General features: G+C 37.4%; 1 protein-coding gene across 1 annotated transcript in view; it reads left to right on the top strand.

The window, feature by feature from the left end:
• rars1 (arginyl-tRNA synthetase 1) overlaps positions 1-18,309 on the top strand; it is a 118,711-nt gene that overhangs the window by 51,526 nt on the left and 48,876 nt on the right. The window contains 2 exon segments of the mRNA XM_042756205.1: positions 3,130-3,138; positions 3,295-3,424. Coding sequence (XP_042612139.1) covers positions 3,130-3,138; positions 3,295-3,424 — 139 coding nt within the window.

Here is an 18,309-nt window from a genome sequence, read left to right as displayed (position 1 = left end):
AGTGAATAGCACAGTTTTTCTTAAGGTGTTGCCTTTAGCCCCGTTTGTACCCTACCTCCCCCGTTCCTGCAATGTGTGTCCTGCTCCCGTATATGGCATATAATTTTCGCACATCAGTGAGCCGCTATCAATATGAGGGGTATTTAAATAGGCAAATCTCGCGTAGCGGGGGTTTTACCCTAACCGGAGATTTGCGTCCCGCGGGAACCCAATCCCAAAGTCTAGCGCATTAACCTATGGAGAAGCAGTGCCAATTAGGCTATCAGTCTCAATGCCGGGAAAGTGCAAATTCAATGGGATTTAAAGAGATTTACAAAATAATTTTAATAAATGTTATCACAACATTTAGCAGTTTTTTATTAATTAAAAAATTGAGACATTCTTAATTTAAAAACTCTTAAATTTAGTACAAGAACTACAGCAAAAACCAGTGTAATGCATTTTTTATCAACATTTCAGAAACTGCATTTGAATATTAGCAGTATTGAATTTAATGGATTTCAAGTCCTTTAAACACGACTCTAAAACGGTTTAAATTTATAAAACCTACACATTCAAAACATCATTACTCTGACATTTCTTTATGTAAATATTAAGTGTAAGTGAAATGGTAAGTACAGTAAGGACTTTCATGATGTTATGTGCTGGGGGTGTGATTTTCAAAGGTGCTTGATTTAATAAAATGGTACTTTAAAAAGTCCTTGAAAGTCCTTGAATCTGTTGTTCATGAAAGAGTGGGAACCCGGTTTACAAAATACATTTACGTTGGCCAGTGAAAACTTTGGAAATCTTTTCTTTGTACTTTTGTCAATTAAATAAAAGTTAAAGAGAATGAAACATCACAGATTCTTGATTTTATTGCATTTTACAAAACAACTTCCCAACTTCTCTGGAATTGGAGCTATAGAACAACATACCTGCCAACATACATGGCTTACAATAACTATACAAGCCAGGGTTTGCATTTGTTCTATCAAGTTATTGTATTAGAAAGTTTCTCAATAAATTCTGACCATGCCTTAATTGTTCTTGGTTTAGCTCTGTTAATCCTTGCTGTTGAACATGCTAACTGCACAATATTGTTAGTTCTTTGAGCCACATGAATGTGGGTTCATGCCACATTTTTAAAATTACTTTATTGGCTGCAGTTTGTGTGGTGTGAAATACTTTACGCTGGCAAGTGTTCAAATTAAGATCAGAATCATCATTTAACAAACAAATATTGGGATGTTTAGGAATAACGATCACATAATTCTGTAAGAATTAGAAAAACCTTATCCCAAAATTTACTAAAAAGTGGACAGTCAAAGAACATGGGCATATAGGTCCCCACAATATTTGAATTACACAATGTACAAAAAAGAGTATAAAAGCGCTTCATTCTGTTTAATATATACAGTGTTGCATAGGCCTTGTGAATCAGTTTAAAGGATATAAGTTGATGGGGAGGATTCTTGGACATCGTTAGGAATACTTTCCCATATCCAGTCCCAGTTAGGCTAATGGGGGCCAGTTCCTTTTCCCTTATTGTAGTGATGAGAAGTGCACTGGAGCCATGATCATGCAGGAAAGAGTTACTTAAAATTGTACTACCATTTCACAATATTCCTATTTTTAATGCATTTTTCTTTAAATAAATACATCCATGGAAAGCGTAAGAGACTTAAAAATAAATAAAAATCTTACTGACCTCAGACTTTTGAAAAGTAGCATTTACAGTATTTATATTTGTATATTGTTTAATGATTTTTATTAAAACATTTTTTGTTGAATTATAATGATTTAGTTTCCCCTGTGCAAAAAAGAAAAAATAATAATAATAATAATAATACCATTGGTTTTAAATAAAATTTAAATTTTTAAATAGTTACCTAACCCTTTATCATCAGTATATTCTGGAATTTAAGACTGGGTCTTGATGCTTGCATTCTGATTTTACTTCCTGTTGTTGTTGTTTTTTCTGCAGGTCTGTTTATTTGTATAATGCTTTTCAAGATACAAATCGTTGCAAAGCAGCTTTAATGCAAAATGAAACATTTTACATTATATTTAGGACTAGCTTATCAGTGGTGACTTTCAAGTTGATGCCCATATCATGCAGTTAGTTAATGACATGTAATCAGACAGACAGTGAACACCATTAACAGCAATGATTATATGTTACAATCAACTTATAGCAAGGTTTGGTAGTTTTGTATGTTGTTTCAGGGTTGGCATAATCTGAGGTCCTCCAGGGTGGTGACATCATCTCTTCTCATGTGTTTGGTCATCTGAGAACTTCGTAATTCAATATTGTGTGACGCATTTCCAACTGAAATGAAATATGTGACCCTGGACCACAAAACCAAAAACAAAATAAAAAATCTAACAAACATATATACACAAACCAAAAGAAAAATAAATAAATAAGTTTTCCATTTATGTATGGTCTGTTAGGATAGGACAATATTTGGCTAGGAGAGAACTATTTGAAAATCTGGAATCTGAGGGTGCAAAAAAATCTAAATATTGAGAAAATCGCCTTTAAACTTGTCCAAGTGAAGTTCTTAGAATGCATATTACTAATAAAAAAAAAAGTTTTTATATATTTACGGTAGGAAATTTATAAAATATATTAATGGAACATGGTCTTTACTTAATATCCTAATGTGGTTTTGCATAAAAGAAAAATCGACAATTTTGACCTATAAAATGTATTGTTGACTATTGCTACAAATATACCTGTGGTACTTATGACTGGTTTTGTGGTCCAGGGTCACATATTAAATAGAAGGCAGGTTTTTGTTTTAGCTCACCTCTCCACGATCACTTGTAGCAAACTAGTTGGAGGGAAGTGGTTAAGGATACTCTGCCTTATGTCCCTGTGTGTTCAAATTGACGTCATCAAGAAGGAAGAAGGAATGCCATTCCAGAACAGAAGCAAATTTTCATTTTGATTTAAGATTGCTAAAAAATCTTTTTTTAGTGGATTAACTGTTTACCTCAAGACTAACAATGTGTGCTAGCAAAGTCAATAGTGTGAATTTTGATTTCATTTGGAATACGTGGAATAACTTGCATTGCTTTAACTTAGATCAGTGGTTGTATTGTTTGCACATCTCTAAAAAATGTATCATTGAATGTAAGTAGTTTTTTAAGGTCCCTTGTAATATACAGTCTCTTTGTGGAACGCTTTGACAGAGCTTGACACTTTGACACAACAAAACTCCATAGAGCTTTGTTGTGCATTCTGTGGCACTGATTTATTATTTTTTTTAAAGTTGTTAAACTACTGTATACTTTCATCTCCATCAGGAGTCGAAGAAAAGGTTTGATGAGGATGAGGAGTTTAAGAGGAGGGCCTACCAGTGTGTGGTTAAACTTCAGAGCAAAGAGCCAGACTTCATCAAAGCCTGGAACCTCATCTGTGATGTTTCCCGCAATGGTATGTGTGAGAAATTTATCACTAAGAATGTCATTCTCACTCAGACTGCACATACAAACCTCGACAGACAGTATGTTCCCTTTAGAGGGTAAGGATAATATAAATTCATTTCTGAAGAAAGCAGAAAACCATATTTTTTTTCTCTTTTGAAAGAAATTAATACTTTTACTCAGCAAGGATGCATTACATTGTTCGAAATTGACAGTAAAGATGTTTATAATGTTACAAAATATTCCCATTTCAAATAAATAAATGATGCCTGTCCAAATTCAAAAGGTCAATATTTTTTTTGATAATTATTGACCTAGAGAGTGTAGTGAATTGTACTGCAGTGGTTATATTGAGGTTGTGCGAAAAACCTAGGACTAGTTCGTAAAAGTAGGTTTTTAACATAATTGAGAATGGGGTGCTCCAATTGATCAGCTACCAATCACAATCAGCCGATAATCACTTTGGGATGATTGATTGGCGATCTCTAAAAAGGCTGATCTCATAAAACCGATCTCAATCTGATGACTCGCCTGCTGTCAGAGGTTTGGCTCGACATGCAGCAGCGCCGTCTCAGTCTCTGTCCAGCACGAGTGAAATAATTATAATGCTGAAGGTGAGGTACAATTTTCTAATTTCAAATTTCTTCATTAAATAACTTATAAAGTAATTTGAACAAGTTTCTGTGAGACATAATTTCACAAACAGCATTGAGTTCACAAAAAGCAAATAACTTCAAATCACATCACGTCTGCCTTTTTAAGTGAACTGCAAGCTGCACAGTTGACGCAGGAATTGTCACTTGCATTATCAAAGCAGTGGCACATCGTCACTAAAGTTTATAAAATGCATTTTTTCTTTTTAATTCTTGCCAGTGTTTTAAACCAGGGGTTTTCAACCTTGTAGGACATAAACCCCACCCACCCACCCCCAAGTTTGTCTAATGTCACTTGCGCTCCCCAACACCCAACAACCCCCATCCAACCCCGCCCCACACCCCCGTAATCACACCAAATTACTTTATTATCATTCACATAATAGCAAATATCCATTAAAGCTATTAAAGCTGTGAATGATTTTTCTTTTGCTCTTTTTGGTTAACATTATTTACATAAGAAATGCACAGATCTGTTATACTGATGTACATTTGATATTTTCTTTACTGTTTACGTTCACTAAAAACAACCGACTGTGCTTACAAGGATACTTGTCAAGACAGCCATTGGTATTCACCTGCTGTTTGAGAAGGCTATCTGTTTGTGCACTTGTACGCAGTGCGTATAGAAACGCTTTATCACAGCGCCAGTACCGCATTGAGATGTCTTGGGCTTAAATGGCTTAAAATTACTTTGTTTAAACTGACAAGACTTAAAACACGTGAGAATGAAAAAAACTTTGAGGAAGCAGCACTGTTCTGATCGTTAAGAAGTTTTGGGGTGCTAAGGTGACAGATGGGGGGCTGAAACCCACCTAAAAAGGCTTTAGAACTGCCCCTGGTATAGCATGTGTAATTATACTGAAACATAAATATATAACCAGTTTACCTGATTCAAAGTGATGGCTGAACGTGTTTGAGATGACGACATGCCAATCCGTGGTTGGCTAATTGTAAATCATCTTACACTGTCAATAAGCATGACTGATACTCGAGCCAACTGCTCTAACTGTCCACTAGAGGATGACACGGGAGTGGATTTTCACTCCTGTCCCGTCCCACTCCCATAGAAAGAAATCTTGTCCCGTCCCACTCCCAGACCAAAGTTTAAAAAATAATCCCATCCCATCCCGCTCCTGGTAAATTGACTCCCACTCCCATCCCGCTCCTGTTTAAACTGACTCCCGCTCCTGTACCGCTCCCATATATTTTTTTCTTCAATTAGTGTTTAGTTAATACATAGAATTTGATTTAATCTGCTCTCCATCCTGTTTTAGACCAGCTGCTGAGCCCCTGTTTCTAGATTTTCTCCAGAAAATGGAAGACAGCAAATAAAAGAAAAACAGTACATAGTTCACACCATGTCTACAATAGCTTAATAAACCCAAACAGCACATAAAGCTGCATTTTACTCATTTATTGTTGAGTAAACAATACATTTATAGTTTTTTTTAGTAACATGTTAACGATTTTCATCAATTATGCTCTTGCATAATGAGTCCATCTTAGTTATATGTTGCTGTGTAGGAACAAAAGTGCATCTACATTTTCTGGATTGAGGGTAGAACGCCTCTCCTCTATCAGTCTTCCTGCAACACTGAAGCTACGCTCAGAAGGAGTACTTGTTGCGGGGATAGCTAGCAGCCTCTTGGCAAGTGGTACGAGCCCACCCTGACATCTCCCGCCAGAAGTCAAGAAGACACTGGAAACGTGTCAACTTAGTGTCACTCATGTATTGCAGCACCAACTGGCGAACATGTGACTCCATATCACCACTGTCCTCCTTCCTCTCTTCCTCTTCTACACAACTTGCAAAGAAGTTATGCACCTCCATAGCTCCTTGCTCTGGGGGTGGATCTTCAGGAAAAAAATACAGATTCTTATAGAACATTGTCATTTACAATCTAGTTCTTTGTAGTCTAACATACTCAATTGTCTAACACACCTATATTAAACATTACCTATAAGGTAATCCTCACACCTGTCCTGTATGTGTGTGTCACTCTAAATAAATGAAAATAAATTTTGTCTGTTGATGCTAGTGTTATTCACCCTCTTTCTCCACAAGGCCTCTCACTCTCTCCTCTGTCCCTGCCGTTTCTGTGAGTGCTGTCAGGGTGCTGATGACCCCCTCATACTCCTGACCGTTGAGAGTTTTCCTTAAGAAACTCCTCAGGCTAGGAGAGAGAGCTGTGGCTACCTTATGGTACAGGTGGACTTTGAATTTCATCACCACTGCCTGGGCTAACTTCCCTTTCAGCTAGGGGAGGAGGAGCATGACGATACATGCAACATCATTGCACTGTGCTTATGCTTGCTACTTGAATGACCACCAACTAAATGAAAATCAGAAATGTATTGTATTACCTCTTTTACAATCACACTGTCTCCATCCTGGATCGACAAACCCCTCAGTAGAGTAGCCTTGGTCGGGAGGACAAGGTGAAGGGTAGGTGTCTGATCAGTGGAGAGATGCCTGGTAGCCTCATCAAAAGGTTTCAGGAGTTGGATGATGTCTTCAAGAAGTTCGCAGTCTATGTTGTTGAGGTAACGGAGCTCGTTTCGGCGAAGCAGGATGTCATGCAGCCTCCCAGATCTCAGAGCATCATTAACAGATTGGAGCATTGCTAGTCTGGTATTCCACCTCGTCTCCACAGATTGCTTCAGTGACTGGTCCAGTGCTTTTTGCAACCTAAAATATAAAGAGATTGCACAAGAAAAATGGATGTTACGGTGACATAAATTCCAATTCATTGGCCTCTCTTTTGGGAAAACAACATTTATTTAAGAAAAAGAGATTTATTTAAAATTGAGTAAAAAAAAAAACAAAGACCTGTGCAGGTATAAATTACAGTAGCTTCTTTTTATTTATTTCACTTTAATTTCTTTCAAATTATATAAGCAGCTTTGCCAGGAAGACATAAAATTGTATGCTATTTTACCCTGCTCTTTTGAAGTGTGTGACAAGGGTCTTTGTGTCCTTAAACAGCTTGATGATGTTGCTGTGCACTGGGTTGTCCTCGTCCAAGTGGTCAAATACATGTTTTAAGATTAAGTTGATATTATGGCCAGCACAGGAGAGTTGGACATAATCCTTGAATGCTGCAACCACATTTGAGCCATTATCCGTTACAAAAGCGGTGTTGTTGCTCAGGATGCCAAATTCCTGTGTGAGGTTAAAAAAAAAAAAGATTAAAAAAAGACTAACACAAAAGCTTTGCAAAAAGAAGCCCAGATATAAGAGCATCAAAACAGAATGACTAACGGTCCTGTAACTGAACAGAGAACTTTTCAATAAATGTTTATAACTATATTAGGACAAAACATACAGTGTTTACACATATGCTTAATGCATATCAGCACAGGAGGACACTAAGATATGAAAATATGAAAACTATTTTTAAAAGTTTGAAATTTTTATGAAACGTTTTCCTTAATCTATCAAAAAAGTAAAACTGCCTCCGACACAGAGCAGCAAATGCAGCTGCCTGCAACAAACTGATGTGCAGTACAGTAAGGGACAGTGACACACATGGCTACTGTTGTATTTATTGATATATTTCTCTTATTGTATAATTTTTCTTGTAAACATGTTTTTTGTTGTTGTTACTGTTGCACTCTGTTCTCATACTTTTCCCAATTTTATCATTAATTAGCAATATTAATTACATATGCCTTGTGGATAAAAGATGATCTGATTTGAGAGACAGACAGACACACGGAGAGAGATACCTGAAAGATTCTCTCCACAGTCCTTCTGATGTGGTCACTGGATTTAACACCTTCCATCTCTCTTGTGGCCAGAATCCGGTTTACCATCTTCCAGTCAAGGATGTAATGCACTGTAACAGTGATGTAGTGTGTGTTGGTCCTTTCCTCTGTCCAAAGGTCTGTGGTTACAGCATGGTCTCTAGTCTGCATGAAAGGAAGAATTATATTTTTAATGGGCCACAAAATATCTTACATGTAAAAAAGATTACCAGTTTAGAATATGGAGATATGGCGTTTAAAAATTGTAAGGAAAATCTGGTGTATAAGGTTTAGAATCTATAGATCACAGACTACTGCGTGAGAGGTACAATTTATGTATAAAAATAGTGCAGAGTGACATACCTGACGGAGCTCCTCCATGACCAGCAGTTTTATTTTCTCATACTCCCCTTCTACGTGACGGGAAACTGTGCGTGCACATGGCAGTATGTCTTCCACCTGCACGTTACTTCCATATTTGGCTCCAATGTCGAGCAGCTCCTGTGCTACGTTGGTAAAGCCTTTCCCCTCTACCACAGCAAAGGGTCTGAGATCTTGGCTGCACATGCGAGCAAATTTGTCAGTCAGACGAGACTTGACACCTGACGGCAATTTTCGCTTGATGAACGAAGCGATGCTTGGCTGATTCTTTCCCGAATTTGCCTTGCAAATGTGCCTCTTCAGACCGCTCATCCCTGAATCACTTGCGTACTTGACTAAGACTAAACATGTCTTACAAGCAGCGTACATCGTGCTATCACCGTCACATTCTACTCTCATAAACTTAATTAATATTTCAGACTTTATGACCAGTTCTGTGAACTTAATAGACATGTCATTACTTCTGACTTTGCGCTGTAAATAATTTTTTGCCACATCGACTTCTCCGCGGCTGTTAGCTCCCTCCATCACTGCTCTTTGAATTCCAGCGGGAAGCCGTGACAAAAAGCACTGATGGCTTCTGGGACGGCTGGGTCGTGTAGTTATTTTTTAATTGCGTTACATTGTAGGCGTACTAAACGGAAACTACAAAATGGTGCATTTACTTTTTTTTTTTTTTTTTGTCTTTGCTATTGGTTGATTCCCGCTCCCGTCTGCTCCCGTTAACCATTTATCCTGTACCGTCCAAATCCCGTGATTAATAGCAAAGATGACTCCCATCCTGCAAAAAAATGTCAGCCTCTACTGTCCACTAGCAGAGGGAGTCAGATTGCCCCCTAGCGGATGGCTAAAGATTTGCTAACTCATATTCATAAATCCTCATGGGAACGTTTCTGAATTAACTGATGCTCGCGCCTCCTGTGACAAGTGCTGGCGCCCCCTGGGGTTGACAACCCCTGGTTTAAACAATTCATCGCTCGCGCGCTTTCCTGGAGACCATGCACTCATGCACACTTGCAGCACACACACATAATGCCAGGTACACATTACTTTGTTTGCAGTGCGTATGTGGTGCATATTTATTTTGCGCTCATATAAACAGATTTAGGTGTTCACACTGCACACACGGTTGCGGTCTGGCAGTGCGTTTAGGAGTGGTGCTTCAGCAGCAGTGCAGAGATTGTTTCCGCACTGAGTCTATTTTTTTGCTGTGCTGCACACGCTGAATTAAAGTAACAGCACATTGTTTGCGGTAAATATGAACATGCATTGACACAAAAATTTAGTAATTACACCATTAATGCATATAATTATAGTCTACTGTGTTTCACAGCCAACACATAGGCTATGGTTTTTTGGCTAGGTTTAAAGTTCTTAAAGTTCTTAATTAAAGTTTTTTATGTACCACAGGATTGCTTGTAATAAAGATTTAAATGCAAAAGAAAAGGTAGTAGAGCTGACGGTTTCGGTCAATGATAAGTTTTAATTTAGAATGTCTGTGATAATGTAAGAAAAGTAATTTAAATGTTTTGCTTTAGAAAATATAATAGGCAGGAATATAAAACCTAATAGGCCAATGAAAACAGATGGGTATTTAAAAGAGACTTAAAAATGGTCATACTAGGGGCCATTCAGATCTCCACTGGCAAGTCATTACAGAGGTGAGGACCAATTACAGAGAAGGCACGGTCACCTCTACGCTTAAGTCTGGAATGTGGAACTGAAAGAAGGTTCTGGTCACCAGATCTTAGACTTTTCGAGGGGATGTACTGATGCAGCAGTTCAGATAGGTAGCCGGGTGCTTGATTGTATAAAGATTTAAAAACAAATAATAAGATTTTAAAATGTATTCTTAATTGAACAGACAACCAATGAAGGGCCTTTAAAAATGGAGTGGCGTGATCCCTTTTTTTTTCTTTTTTAAAAGAAATCTAGTGGCAGCATTTTGGACCAGCTGAAGATGGGCAGTTTGAGCTTTAGAAATGCCACAGTATAATGAGTTACAGTAATCGAGACGAGATGCATTAAAAGCATGCACCGCCATCTCCAGAGTCTTATCTGTGAGGAAATGTTTTATTTTTGCAAGTATACGGAGCTGATGAAAACTGGACCCAATCACCATGGAAATTTGTTTATTGAATTTTAATGAGTCATCTAAAATAACACCCAGATTCCATACTTGTGAAGACCTAAAATCTGATAGGGATCCCAGGTCAAAATGAAATGCTTTCATATTTTCTGAAGGGCCAAAAACAATTACTTCAGTTTTCTCCTCATTTAAGGATAACATTTTTTGAGATAACCAGGATTTAACCTCATCTAGATGGGATAAAAGAGCATTCATGTCCAGTGGATAATTTTTCCTGAAAGGTAAATAGATTTGAGTATCATCTGCATAAAAGTGAAACCTCACTCCATGTTTTCTAAAAATAGATCCCAGAGGTAGCATATATATAATGAAAACATGGAGGGGGCCAAAATAGAGCCTTGCGGAAGACCACAGGGGAAAGAAGCAGTGGAAGATAAAAATTCTCCTAGCCTAACCACATATTTCCTGTCAGATAAAAATGACTGGAACCACTTTAGAACAGTGCCAGAGAGACCTACCCAAGATTTCAGTCTATTGATTAATACAGAATAGTTAATAGTGTTGAAAGCAGCTGATAAATCTAAGAGAATGAGGACCACAGTGTCACACATATCAGTGGCTAAAAAGATGTTGTTTAACACTCATTAAAGAGCAGATTCAGTACTGTGGGCAGCCTTAAAACCAGATTGAAAGTGCTGAAACAGATTATTTACAGCAAGGAAAGATTGAAGTTGGAAAAACACAATCTTTTCCAAAGCCTTGGAGATAAATGATAAAACAGAGATAGGGCAATATTTTTTTTTTTTTTTTAACTGACAGATCAAGTGAAGGCTTCTTGAGGAGAGGTGTGACAGTAGCCACTTTCAGATGAGCAGGAACCACCCCAGTTGAAAGACATTTATTTAAAAAGGACACTAGACCCGGTCCAACTGAATCAACAATTTGCTTTAAAAACCTAGAATGGATAACATCATATGAAAAAAAGGATGATTTCAACTTGGCAGTAGTGTCAGTGAGTGACTGAAGGGAGACAGGTTCAAAGACGTCCCAAGATGCAGACAACTGCAGGGGAGAGGCAGCTCAAAAGGGGGAATATTAGTTACCAGTCCTACTTTTTCCTTAAAAAAAACCTTGAGAAGCTTTCACAAAGAGGAACAGAGGCAACAGACATAGTATTGACCGAGGGATTAACAACAGAATTGATAACAGAAAACAAGACTTTAGGTCTTGACTGATTATGTAGTATTAAATTTGAAAAATAGGATGCCTTAGCAGCTTTGGTGGCTCTCGGATAAGCCAATAAACTGTCTTTAATCAACTGTAGTGAGATGTGTAGATTGTCCCTTTTCGTCCGCATCAAGGTCTGGTAACGGGGAGTCCAGGAATAGATTAGAACAGTACTTAGTAAAGCACTGACTAAAATTTTCACTGAACTGAGGAGAATAAACCCGGGACACAGATGACGCTTTAGTAGAGACACGAAGAGATATGGAAAATAAAATAGGCCTGTGGTCATAGAGCATATAATCAGAAACTGTAATATCAGAAATATTGATTCTGTATGAAAGAACAAGATCCAGAGTATGACCGTGGATATGAGTGGGATCTTTAACCCACTGTATCAGGTTAAAAGCATCAATTGTATTAAGGAATTCCCTTGACGGAGTGTTTGACTGACAGCAAAAATGAATGTTAAAATCGTCACCAATAAAAAAAGATCTAATTTAATAACAATGTTACCAATAAAATCAGTGAATTGCTGTAGATCCCCCCTAAACAGACAGGACCATTCCAGTCAAGATGGAGAAGCTGGGCTTCGAAGCTTGTGTAAATATCCACAGGGACAGTGCGACATTGCACACGATGAGAGTTTTTAACGATACGATACAATATATGTTATCGTCCCCTTAGGGGAAATTTTTCTTGGGCTTAGTGTATGCTGCATATACACACATAAATAAACAAAGCACATAAATCACACATAAAACATACTAAGCATACTAAACAGGGGGGCAAAGCATGCAGACAGTATCAAAAGTCACAGTGCACAATGGAACTACCACAATCACACAACTTCCTGACCCATAAAACCAGTAATAAATAACAATACCAGCAATAAATAAGAATAAAATAATGTAAAACACTACACAGAGTTAAATGATGACTACTAGCCAGAACCAAGTCACTGGCCATTGTCCTACCCCTAACCATTCAAAATTTTAATTGAAGCAGGCACAAAATAATTTTTTAAACCGACTGAATCAACATTTGGGCACTGTATACCTTCTACCTGAAGTCAGAAGCACGTACTCAGGGTGTAAGACGTGAGAAGGATCTGCCAGTATCTTATGAGCCCCTCTGTGCACAGACTGCTCGTAATGTTTGGAGAGATGGATAGTCTTTGAGGTCCACGATTTTCATGGCCATCTGGACAGTCTGAGAAAGTCAGTTTTTTTTTTTTTTTTTTTTTTTTTTTTTTTTTAATTGTACAGAGAGAATGCCATATCAAGCTTGGAGCCCGTGCCTAATTAGACTCTCCAGAACAGCCTGGTAAAACACAGACATGTTTTTTTTTATTGACATGATAAAGATGGAGTCTCCTCAAAAAGTACAATCTTTGTTGAAGTTTGCCACATAACTCAACATGAATCTGCCATGTAAACATGTTGTCAATATGGATGCCTAGGTATTTGTAGGAACACACCTGTTTGATTTGAGTGTTGTAAATAACATGACTGTGTTCACCGACTGCTCTGGGGTCAAAAACAATCTCCTCTGTTTTTTGACATTTAAAATCAATGAATTGGCATCACACCACTTTTCAAAATTATTATTTTTTTTTTTATCTCAGAATGATAAGATGATGAATCACTCTCTTAATACAGTAGACTTAAGATCGCTGTATCATCTGAGAATTTGAAGATATAGTTCCCCATGTGTGAGCTTACACAATCATTAGTGTAGAGTATAAAAAGCACAGGCGAGCTCACACAACCATGAGGAGCACCTGTGTGCGTAATTTTTGGATCTGATAGGGTGTTATTGATCTTCACAACCTGAGTACGGCTGGCTAGGAAATAGTAATACCATTTGAGCAGGAAAGGGTTAACATTCATCTGACTCATAGTGATATGTTCACAACCTGATTGGTCAGGTTGAATGACATACACTACCACAAGAAAAACAAATTTTCATGCAATTCACAAACACTTTTATCCATTTCACAAACAATTATAATTAATCAGATGATTTTTAAAGGATGTACATTTTTCCATAGAGGCCTATTATTAGCAATTGACCTATCGGTAAGCCCCGCCCACCTTAGTTACTGTTGCAAACTTGGACAAACAATCGGATTTATTAACTGTCTTACAATGACAGCTGTCAGTGTGAAAACCTTGTCCCTATATCTTTTTGATACATTTTGGACATAGAAGGGCGACCATTCAAGTGGGACTTAAATATGCCATAGAGGTATATATAAAAGATTTTAAAATAAATATTGTGGGAATTAATTTGGAAGCGAGGGTTTACAGATCACAATACAAGTGGGAGGAGCCTCATGATACGTTCGTCACGATCACTGTTAACAACATCCCGGATCAACACTGTTCATGTATCGCAGGGTACGATTAAATTAAATTAATTTACATTTAACCAGTTTAATATGAAGAGACAATGAAATGTAGACCTTCGTTAATGTGTTTTTGCCCTACACTGTACAAGACACGAGAACAGTCCGCTATTTAGGTTTGTATAGAGTCACTAACTTTAATGTTAGCTAGTTTTAGCCAGAGATACCTTGCTAAAGCACAAGATGACATTAATGTTCTGCTTGAGCAGGTTTAAAATTGTAACTTAATGAGAGTATGACAACCAGAAAACAAATGTTTTTTTCCTCATTGGGATTGGGGGTGAATGCTTTGGCACATTTTGCTGCATTTTGTTTGGGTTTAGGAAATAAATACATAAATAATTCCATTGCCTATCCTCTCAGGATACCTGGAATCACTGGTACAAGTACCCCAGGCACATCTTTTTTCCATTTTTGAAGCATAAACCCCATAATTATAGTGCAAGCTTCGGATCTTCCATTGTTTCTCTATGGCGCTGATACCTACAGATGTCCGAGTTCCACTCCCCGTGCAATTGATACTCGACTGCCATTGGCTCATCTGCGTTCGAGGGGAGGGGCTTACCAATAGGTCAGTTGTCAGTCCTCTGCATCAATCTCCTGGTATGGCTGCTAATTCAAAGTAAAAATTTTATAGGGCTAATTGATTGAGGAAACCCTTTTGCTGTTGTAATGCGCAGCTGAGAACCGTTGTACTAATGTAGCAAACAAGGGAGCATGGCGTTCTTTAGGTTAGTTTAGTATCTAAACATCAGCAGTTGTTTGTTTGTTTACAGGCTCAAAATTGCCAGAAAGAAAGATCTTTTATTAGAGACCCGTCTGTCTATTGTTGTCCTTAGAAAGGAAGGCCATTCAATGAGAGAAATTGTGAGGAAACTTAAAATTTCTTAAAATTTCTTAGCACGAACTGGCTCTAACAAGGACAGAAAAAGGAGTGGGAGGCCCCAATGCACAACTGTGCAAGAAGACAAATATCTGAGAGTATGTAGTTTAAGACAAAGATGCCTCACAGGTCCTCAACTGGCAGCTGCACTAAATAGTACCCATCAAACACCAGTGTCAGCATCAACAGTGAAGATGCAACTTCAGGATGCTGGACTTCATGGCAGAATTGGTGTGTTTGACTTAAAGTGGCGCTGTGCAGACCGATCGGTGAATGACATTAAAGTACCCATTCCCCAGTTGGTCTGCTCAAATACATTTTTGCTCATACAAAAAGGAATCCATGCATTTGTGGATCAGGTGGCGCATGTATTTATTGACTACTTGTTCAAATCGGTCTTGTTCAGTTCATTTGGATTTTGAGACTTAATTTTCACAGTTTACAGCATTTCACAACCCTCCAAAAAAAAACTACCAACGAACAAGGCCCAGCGTAATTCATTAATGTGTACACGATTTGAAAAATTTGCAAATGTGCGTCACTAAACTGAAACAAATGCTTTTCAACCGGTGTCTGCAGAGTTAAGAATTACATTAATGTGCAGCATTTTGTTCAAAAAGAGACATATTTGTGAATACAAGTGTTATAGTTTGTATTAAAGTATTAAAATTTGTGCATTTAGTGATTAAAATGTGCATTTGCCGCTCCAGTGGATGATTTAAGCACGTCGACGTTGCGTGATTAGTGATGAGCACAGAGAGAGAACAAAACAAAACGCCGTTCACGAATTAGAAGCACAAAATGAGGATTTATTAAGGAAAATGTCAGAGAATTTCGATATAAGCCAAGAGGAGACTGGTTTTCCTTTGCTAAAGTAAGGAAACGTTGTTTCCTTTTCTCCTACATTTCCCAGAGGCGCACGTGCGACCCATACGTGCTACGTCATCCGCTGGAACGGCTTCTGGTTTTTACATCCTCTAGAATCAATAAAAAACATTTTAAAAAGCACACAAACTTTAAATTACCAATAATTTTACAAAAAAAACCACTAGATAAGACCCTTATTCATCATCTGGTATCATTTATAGCCATTTGAAACTGCACTGAAACTGTAATTTTGACCGTTTGGAGTCCATTGAAGTACATTATATGGGGGTGAGTAAATTATCAGGAAATTTTCATTTGAAAGTGAACTAATCCTTTAATTCACATCTCTTGAGTCGATTCTATTCAATTCATTTGAATTTTGAGACTTTCGTTCCGCCCTTTTAGCCTTGCCCGATCCACACACACACAAAGCTTGCAATCCACACGCAGCTGAGCCTAAGAAAATCAGCGACCACTAGATGACACTAGCCCCAGTGACATGTGCACATTGCATTGTGTACGGTTTTATGAATGTTACATTGTGTTGGTTTCTTTTTGGTTTGGCTATTCTCCTCTGCCTGTAGAAATATTATAATGATGTTTTATTTATTTATGTTTGTTTTATAACTTAATTTGCCTTAAAACAGAATAGTTTATATTAATTTTGCCAAACAAGAACCTTTTGACAGTACCTTGTTTTTTTTTCCTCTTTTTTCTGTAATTCAAATGGCACATTGTCAGTTATTCTTTCCTTTGTAGTATTATTATTATTTTTTTTTTTTTTTTATTATTATATTATATTATTATTTTTTTTTTTTTTTTTTTTTTTTTTTTTATTAAAGGGCTATTATAGTTGCTAATTTAAGCCATTAGTAATCTCATGTTTATATTAGATTAATTAAACTATTAAATTAACTTAAGCTACTATACTAAACCAATGAGCATTTTATAGGCTATAGTCTATTCCACGCTTAAGTGGACGCATAAAGCTTGCTGGCTAAAGGAATGACAATGAATGTCTAGGGAAAAATAGCCTAGAACGTATTTTATTTGCTTATTACTAAACTTTTTTTTTTTTTTTTTTTGAGTCAGTGTCGCAAAGATGAAGTTTACAATGCTGATTCGCCATCTCCGCAGTACGAGAGAAATGCACCTTTCATGTGACTAAAGGCTGATTTATACTTCTGCGTTGAAACTACACCGTAGGATGTGCGTAGTACGTGCAGGCAACAGCGTAGCCTGATGTGCACCTCTCCAAAATCAAATCTACGCAGACCCCAAGTGCTCCGATTGGTCTGCTACCCCTCCCTCCATATGTATTTGAGTTTCGTGTGTGTTTTTTTGCACTTTAATGTATTTTAATGTTGCACCTTTTTATTTAAAATGAAACAAAATAAAGAACACGTGTCTTATCATTTATAAAACATAGCATTACATCACTATGTTGTCCACGACAAACAGTTGTTCTGCCATGGTATGTTATAAGTCCTTGTGAAGATTGAAAGAATGCTATCTTCTGCTGTTCCGTTGTCTCTTTTTTTGTAGTTTTAAATAAATTATCTGTTCTTTGATATTTATTTGCCACAGTCACAGCTATAATGCTTCTCCAACATACCGCTTCTTCTTCGGCTTTTGTCGTGGTACTGCAGGTTAAACAACAAAATGCCCATGGAAACTGCAGACTAGTGGTTTGCATGTGTACTGCATGTCGACGCAGAAGTATAAATTAAAACCAACACACAACCTACGGCATAGAGGCTACGGCGTATGTCCAACGCAGAAGTATAAATCAGCCTTTACAGTTGCATAGCCTATATAATAAGAGAGTGTTTGTTTTCCATTTGAATCAGTTTTTTTTAAAGTAGACATTTCAAGCTTTCTATAGACAGGCTATATATTTCTTATGTCTTTGAGGTAAGGCCTGAGTTTCTCTTAATTTTTGTTCCTCACTCCAATTTGACCGAGACTTTCTTTATTTTACAAAAGCACAAAGTTTTGCTGATATTGTAAGTGTACACAAATAAAAGTAGACCCTTTACAGTTTCGAATGATCTGTATGACCAAAAATGATGGCGTATGGTTCCGCTGTTCAATCGTATTGGCGCCTCACACGATGATAATAATAATGATAATTACAATTCTTTACATTTATATAGCGCTTTTCTGCTTTTTCTAAGCACTCAAAGCACTCTACATTTGTGAGGGGGTATCTCCTCATCCACCACCTGTGTGCAAAATCCCCCGGATGATGCGATGGCAGCCAAAGTGTGCCAGAACGCCCACCACACATGATGAAGCCAATCAGTAGATATGGGGATTGTTAGGAGGCCATGATGATTGAAGTTTATGCATGTGGCCAAATATTAAAATTTAATGGATTTAAACATTGTATAATCACGCTGTAAAGTGAAACGTCACCAGGCTGTTGGCACCCTCTGCAGGTGTTTGTTTTAATACATAATGTACTTAAGTTGGTTATGTTCATATAAACAAACAAATTCAACATTATATGTGAAAACAAAATGGGAAAGGGAAAGTAACATGGAAATAACTGATGAGGAGTGGAATGGTTGCTGCATATCACAGTGGATATGCACAAACTCACATTCTTGGAGGGAATTTGGTTGGAAATGTTTGA

Source organism: Cyprinus carpio, unplaced genomic scaffold (assembly GCF_018340385.1).
Source record: "Cyprinus carpio isolate SPL01 unplaced genomic scaffold, ASM1834038v1 S000006811, whole genome shotgun sequence".
NCBI lineage: Eukaryota > Metazoa > Chordata > Actinopteri > Cypriniformes > Cyprinidae > Cyprinus > Cyprinus carpio.
This window is presented reverse-complemented; position numbering and strand designations above follow the sequence as displayed.